This window comes from Macrobrachium nipponense, chromosome 22 (assembly GCF_015104395.2).
Source record: "Macrobrachium nipponense isolate FS-2020 chromosome 22, ASM1510439v2, whole genome shotgun sequence".
NCBI lineage: Eukaryota > Metazoa > Arthropoda > Malacostraca > Decapoda > Palaemonidae > Macrobrachium > Macrobrachium nipponense.
The window spans coordinates 31,156,099-31,163,623 of NC_087213.1; the positions used below are offsets into that span (position 1 = coordinate 31,156,099).

At 41.8% G+C, this 7,525-nt stretch overlaps 1 protein-coding gene across 2 annotated transcripts in view; it reads right to left on the minus strand.

The window, feature by feature from the left end:
• Window positions 1-7,525, minus strand: part of LOC135198578 (uncharacterized) — a 43,514-nt gene that overhangs the window by 34,415 nt on the left and 1,574 nt on the right. For both annotated transcript variants that reach the window (XR_010310843.1, XM_064226294.1), the window contains one exon: window positions 5,957-6,123. Coding sequence is in view for 1 of the 2 variants with exons in the window: in XM_064226294.1 (XP_064082364.1) it covers window positions 5,957-6,123 (167 nt within the window). In the remaining variant the exon portion in view is untranslated. The remainder of the gene's footprint in view (window positions 1-5,956; window positions 6,124-7,525) is intronic.

Consider the following 7,525-nt stretch of genomic DNA (forward strand, 5'->3'; position numbering starts at 1 on the left):
GGGGGGAGCTCAGAGCTCTTGATCGGAAGCGTGATGCCCTTCTTGCAAGGAGGGTCCTTAACCAGAGCGCCCATCAAAGTAGAAAGTTGCTCCTGGAGGTTCACAAGGACCCGCTTAGTAGACTTCTCCTGATCTCCTTCGGGTGAAGGCAAACTTCCTGTCAAAAAAGGCGACTCCTCAGGCGAATCGCGCCTGCAAGGCGAAAAGTGCCTAATGGGAGACGAGCGCCCGGCTGGCTCCGCGCGCCCGGCTGGCTCCGCGCGCCCGGCTGGCTCCGCGCGCCCGGCTGGCTCCGCGCGCCCGGCTGGCTCCGCGCGCCCGGCTGGCTCCGCGCGCCCGGCTGGCTCCGCGCGCCCGGCTGGCTCCGCGCGCAGGCTGGCTCCGCGCGCCCGGCTGGCTCCGCGCGCCCGGCAGGCATCGAGCTCCTGGCTGGTGCCGAGCGCCTGCTAGGAGAGGCGCGCCTGTGAGGAGAGAAGCGTCTTGCGGCCTGGAGAAGCCGAATCGGAAGAAGCACTTCCTCAAGATGCCTTTTCTGTGGCGATGCATGGCAGTCTGGGTCGAGACAACAGAGCCTGCCGAAGGGACGCCTGACCGTTGGGGATGCTCTACATCCTCCTTACGGCTGTCAACATTCCTCCTCCCCTGGTTCTGGGAGTTTGGAAGAGGTCTAGGCCTAGGAGCAGTGGCGGCTCGTCAATAGGGACTGTGAGACTGCAGCCCCCCCCATCAGACGCCAGCCACACATAACTTCATAACACAAACAAACACATGGACATGCATGTGAAGAAACTCATCACTTCATCAGTGCTGAACTTAACATTACACACAGTAATACAAACGCACTAGAACCATGCAAATTACATTAAACACAACATAATTATACGAATGCGGGGAGAAAGGGGGAGGGCTTCCCGTGGCGGAAAGGAGAGCGTGGACTGCCACTGACGCAGTCTTGTCTCAGCTGTTGTTGTGAGTGGCTGAGAGTTCTTGCGTCGCTCTTGTTTTCGATAGTGTTTTTCAATTTGCCAGGGATGATTTTAAAATATTATTGAAGTGTAACAATTAGGTTTTTGAATAAATTTTCTTTTTATGTCTGTTCGTTTCCTTTCACACAATATTAAGATAAAGGCTAAATGTTTTCTGGAGCAGCACCTCCACTAATTTTAGCTACGAGCCGCCACTGCCTAGGAGCAATGCGGAGCCGGACAGACGCCCCCTCCACTACACTGGGAGCACTGCACAAAAACTTCCCATAGCACTCTTACCTTCCATTGCAAGCAACTGCAATTCCATCCTGCGAATCTCGGCTTTCATGCCAGAAATATAAAAATCAAACTCAATTCGTTTGTTTGTTTGTATGGTACTTTTACGTTGCATGGAACCAGTGGTTATTCAGCAACGGGACCAACCAGCCACTCCGCTGAGGCGCTTCATCTCGAAGACGAATCCGCAGGTTCGAAGAAGGGAGAAGGGGCTGAAAATGGAGGAGAGGTTGCAACAACTACATTAGGGTTAGGTTCTAAAGCCTCCTCAACTAGCTCGTTAGTACGAGAACTACTGGAGTTTCTAGACGAAGCTTCCTAACTCTGTTCTTCTCTAACTTCCTCAAAGAAGAAGAAAGAGACTTCTTCCCCATTCAAAATCTCGCATTCAGTACAATGATTATTAATAGACAATTCATTAATAAGTGATCTATAGAACTACAAAACAAACTTCAACAATGAAGGTTCTCTTAAGGATTCTCATGATATCTTCATGTCAAATGTTTCGTGTTAATGACTGTCATTCAGTAACTGCATACAGTACGTAATTATGACTGTCTTACAACAGAGTGGTAGTTCCTTAGAAAAAACAAAAATTAAATTACTCTTCTACAGTGCAAGGATCCACCAAATCCTTCGGTAGTCTTACGTCACATATTCATCGCGCATATTCTAAACACAGTACTAGCGTCTGACGCATTAGAGAATCATAAAAAGTAAACAAAAGCGTAGGCCAAGCCAACGATCCAATACGTCACCAAAAGACAGTCAAAAGATCCACGGCAAGTGAAAAACGAAATCCAATCAGGAGGAACCAACAACAGATGTTGTCGGAACTGGCAACAGAGAAAATCTGATTAGGAAACGGGAATGGTTCCTAGTCCCGCCACCCAGCGGCGGGAGGGTAGATCACCTGACCTACCTGTAGCGTGTGCCGCGAAATTTGAAATTCTGTCGGGACGTCAGAGACTATAGCTAAGTATATATCTGCCGGGGAAGTTGCATGTACAAAAATATAGATTTATAATATGATCGACTGCCTATAAGTTCTCTCATAGGTAACTATAATGGCTTTATCATTTTTTCATTATCACTATTGGTACAATCTTTAGGAGAAATATCAATAGATACACTACTCTTTCTGAAGAAGCTGTAGGTTCATGACACCTTTGACAACATATATTAGAAATGTGGTATAAGGTTATATATGCAAATGCATTTATTACAGGTAACTGGAAATAGGAGTACAAATTCTGCAAGCAGACACTAATATTAATTATACCTGTTGGAAATTCCCCCATACTTTTGTAAGATACTATTCACAAGATCAAACTCAAAGATACTTTGATACCTTCTTTACTTGCCCTACTATTTCTGTTCATCATATTGTTGTCTTCTTACTTACCTTCTTTAATCAGAATCTTTAGCATTTGCTTCAACTCTATGTAGAGGATTTGATTAATCCGTTCCGAAGCGGCCTTCGCAACCTGATTTTTTCGTATCTTGAACCACATTTTACATGTAAATTGCCTATTTCGTTCAAAGCCCTACAAAAACACCCCAGTAAATTTTATAATAAAGCTAAATTGACCAATAAACAATGAAATACAACAATTTGGACCATTCAATACCTAACTTAAACTACATATAACTACTAATATGTACTACATACCTGTAAATAAAGTGTGTTAGTGTGCATGGTACAAGATATACTGTACGTACATACGTATGTAGTAAAATGTGGAACCTTACCTTTCGAGTAAGGCAATCTCCGAAAGTGGTGTCAGAGGAGGACAAATGGCAGAAAACATGTACACTTAACTTTATGAAACACATAAAAAATGGCAGAAAACATTAACACTAAACTTTACGAAACACATTAACAAATGGCAAAAAACATTAACACTTAATGTTACACAAAACTTCAAATCAAATTTTTTTTTTTTTTTTTTTTTTTTTTTTTTTACAAAATTTCAATTTTTTCACCACTTTCAACTTTGTTTTTTCGTATCACTTGGATCTTCCTGTTTGGTTACTATTAAAGGCCTCTTTAAAAAATAATTATCCATGGAAGATTGCTTCTGCCTGCTTTTGACAATGTTCCTGAAACGACTCAGGCAAACGTCATCGAACTGCGCAAGCATATGACCTGTGTAAGCCTTTTCGGGTTGTCTCTTTTCTACAAATGATTGCATTTTATGAAAATCAGCTAGAGCATCCTTAATTTCTGCTGTTGTCATAGGGTCCTCCTCCTCCTCCTCGCTGCTGCTAGAGAACTCTTCTTGAATGACGTTATGTTGTGTGGCCTCCAACTCCTTCAGGTCATCCGTCGTAAGCTCCTCTTGGTGCTCCTCGAGAAGGTCATTGATGTCGTCCTCATAGACGACCAGCCCCATAAATTTGCCGAGTGCAACGATCTCATCAAGATCAGGTTGCGAAACAGTTTCAGGATCGTCAACTGTTTCTGAATCTGCATCAGCTTCGCCCACGTTGAATCCCTCGAAGTCTCGTGTGGATACAGCATCAAGCCAGAGTTTCCTCCACGAAGAATTCAAGGTTCCCCTCGAAACCTCCTGCCAAGCTTGATCGATGAGTCGGATGCATATCACAACATCGAAATGCTCCTTCCAAAATTCACGCAAGGTGAGGTTTGTGGTATCTGTGAAGTCGAAACATCTCTTGAAAAGATGTTTTGTATACAGCTTCTTGATCTTGAAGTTAGATATCACTTGCTGGTCCATGGGCTGGAGGAGATGGGTGGTGTTAGGCGGAAGTTAAAGAACCTTGATAAAAAAATACTCTGCTAGGATACCTTCCTCGAGGCCAGGAGGGCGAGCAGGGGCATTGTCCAACAACAGCAGACATTTCAGAGGGAGGCGCTTCTCTTCCAAGAATTTCTTCACTATCAGGCCGAAACACAGATTTACCCACTCCGTGAACAAAAGTCTCGTTACCCAGGCTTTCGCATTAGCCCTCCACATCACCGAAAGCTTCTCCTTTAGCACTTTGTGGGCCTTGAAGGCTCGAGGAGTCTCCGAATGTTACACAAGTAGGGGCTTCACCTTACAATGCCCACTGGCGTTGGAACAAAGTGCAAGTGTAAGCCTGTCTTTCATAGGCTTATGCCCGGGTAGCTTCTTCTTCCTCCGTGATGTACGTCTGATGAGGCATTTTTTTCCAAAAAAGGCCAGTCTCGTCACAGTTGAAGACTTGCTGAGAACTGTAGCCTTCGTTGATCGTCATCTCATCGAACGTCTTAATAAAGGCTTCGGCTGCTTTCGTGTCCGAGCTGGCAGCCTCCCCATGCCGCACCACTGAATGGATGCCAGTCCGTTTCTGGAATTTTTGAAACCACCCACGAGAAGCCTTGAAGTCTGGGGTTGGTTTCGATGTCCCTTCTCCTCCGTCGTCTTTGGCCTGGGCAATCAAATCGCTGAAAATAGCGCTGGCCTTGTGGCAGATTGACGTCACAGTTATCATATCACCAGCGATTTCTTTGTCTTTTATCCAAACAAGAAGCAGCCTCTCCATCTCATCATGCATGTGGCTCCTCATGTTGGACAAAATAGTCACGCCCTTGGAAGGTATAGCTGCTTTGATGGCTTCCTTCTGCTTAAGGATGGTGCCTATTGTCGACGGATTTGAGCTGTATTCCTTAGCAATCACACTCAACCGCATGCCAGCCTCATACTTCTTGATTATCTCCATCTTTGTCTCCATAGAAAGCATCCTCTTCTTTCCATGAACTTCAGCAACTTTCTTGGGACCATGACTATACGTAATTAAGTTATGTACTAATTAAGTTCTCACACAACACGATAAAGTACAAAGTAAAATCACTAACACGAATTTACGTTAACAAACGAAATCGATATGTGAACGAACGAATTCCGCGTGCGTACGATAACGATGCTGCTATGGAGTGGCTGAACGGCGCCTTTACGTAGAGCATGATGGGGTAGATGCTGACCAATAGGAGAGCAGGATCTTACGGTGGTGACTAGTATCAGGAACTAATGGGAGAGCGGGAGGATGGTGGCGAGTCTACTCAGTTGGCGGCGCGCAAGTTTTAAAATAGCTCTCGGTGGTCGGGGCGAATCTCGGGACTTTACAGTAACACCCCTTCGTAACCTGAATTATTTTCGTATGCAGAAGCAAAAAAATCTTCGCATTTGCTTTCGTAACTTGAATTTTTCATAAGTTGGGACTTTCGTATGTCGAGGTTCCACTGTACATTTATTTCACTACAGGTTTGATTATGAAGCTTTTTGACCACTTTAAATCATAGACTTATCAACAAGACACCTAGAGGACTATATGATAATACATTTCTTAAAGATAAATGAAAAGATATATGGACAGATTTTTAATGCAGTTATTTTTAACTATAATTTTCATTGTAACAGGAGTGATGTGACGCCAAAATAGAACGTATACATAAATTTATGTAGCATATATGTGTGTGGGGCATGCTATAGTATAAATTATTTGAAAAAAAAAATATATATATATATACTATATGTATATAAAACATATGTAAACATACATCCAGTTTGCATAAAAACAATGATAAACATCTTAAGAATACAATAAAAACTTTATCTTATTAAAACATCCACACATTGTATATGCAATGTAGTTACATGGAGGTAAACACATTTTCCTTCATAAGAAAAATCAACTGAAGAACTTACACACGGTTGAAGGATTCCTTATAAGGCGCTCCAGGAGGAACAACAAAGACAACATTTTGTGGGAAGAAAAGTTCTCGGCTAAAATGAAACTTGTTCCTACCAAGACCAGCTCCCACCACCTTAGCCACATCTTCCAAGCAAATATGGATGACTTTTTTTTCAAGAACCTGGGAGTGATAGAATAAAATATGTTGAATTTGCTACTATGGCCAATGATAAAAGTGCTTCTTTATTGTTTTTGTCTGTAAAAAGAATTAATACATCAGCAAAATTTGGCATGACTTTTGCCCAACTTAGTTGAAAATAGTGGGCTCAATTATTTCCAGCGGGCTGATGGCAGGTATAATGCTTAGTAAATATAACATGGAAATGATACACATAGAATAACAAAGATGGAATCAGAAATTACATTAACAATTTGTCTAAAAAATGGTAGGTAATAGTCCTTTCTTGAAACCATACTTTCCTGAAGAGAACTTTTTCAATTGTATAAAATTTAGCCTTTGTGTCTAGTGATTAGTGAACGTTATGTTAGGCTACTTGGGTATATCACAACAAATCCTTGTAGGAGGCTAGTGCCCTCATCAGTGCACTTCATGTAGTACACTGTAGACATTACTTGGGGGGGGGGGGGGGGGGGGTTGCAGTGGCCCTTCAGCCCTCACCTGTCCCTTAATTTTGAGCCTTTTTATTTACCTTCATTCCTGCATTCCGTTACTTTACTTCTATTTCTGCTTCCTTTATTCTATCTTGCTGTCCAACTTCTCAACTACTATTACTCCTGAGCATAGCATAACTGTGGGGTTTTCTTCCAGTTTCACACCTAGATTCTTGTAATTCATCTCATTTATTTTCAGAAAATTTGGTTCTTGCTGTCCAACCTCAATAACTCCCGCTGTTTATGTCTCAAAGGCTTAATAGCCAAAAGTATGCCCAAGTACTTGGCTTAACAGCCTAAATTTCAATCAGTCATAAAGGAGGTCATCATACAGTCAAAACTACTTATAGGCTCAGCAGTTCAAGAAAAGTCTCCCTGAGACTCATCTGATTGAAAGGACACTGGGATGTTAACATAAATTTTGGCCTTATGATAATGATGACAATGACTTTGTATGCCTTATTTACACTGAACATATAGAAAGTACATTCTTAATCAAATAAAGGAAGCTAAACTTAATATAAAACAGATGATAATTCCTTTCACAGCACAAGTAAAGCTTCATTCAAAATTTAAATGACAATTCCTTAATAATTCCTATCATGTATAAATGAAAAAGTAACTTTAAAGATAGGTCATGAAACACAATGAAAGTTAATGTAACCAACTCACTGGCTTCATATAGTACTTGCGGAGACATTTAACGTGGAATATATTTTGAACTAAATCAAACCCTATTCACTTTTACAAACACTTTTTCCTAAACACAATAAATAGCTTTCTCACTCCTTCATTAAGGAATGATCTATGATTACCGAGTCCAGACCACAGGGCATATATCAAGTAATTTTGAATAAAATAGCACTTGGATTCAGATTATATGAACCATGGTTCAAAAGCAATTTCATTGT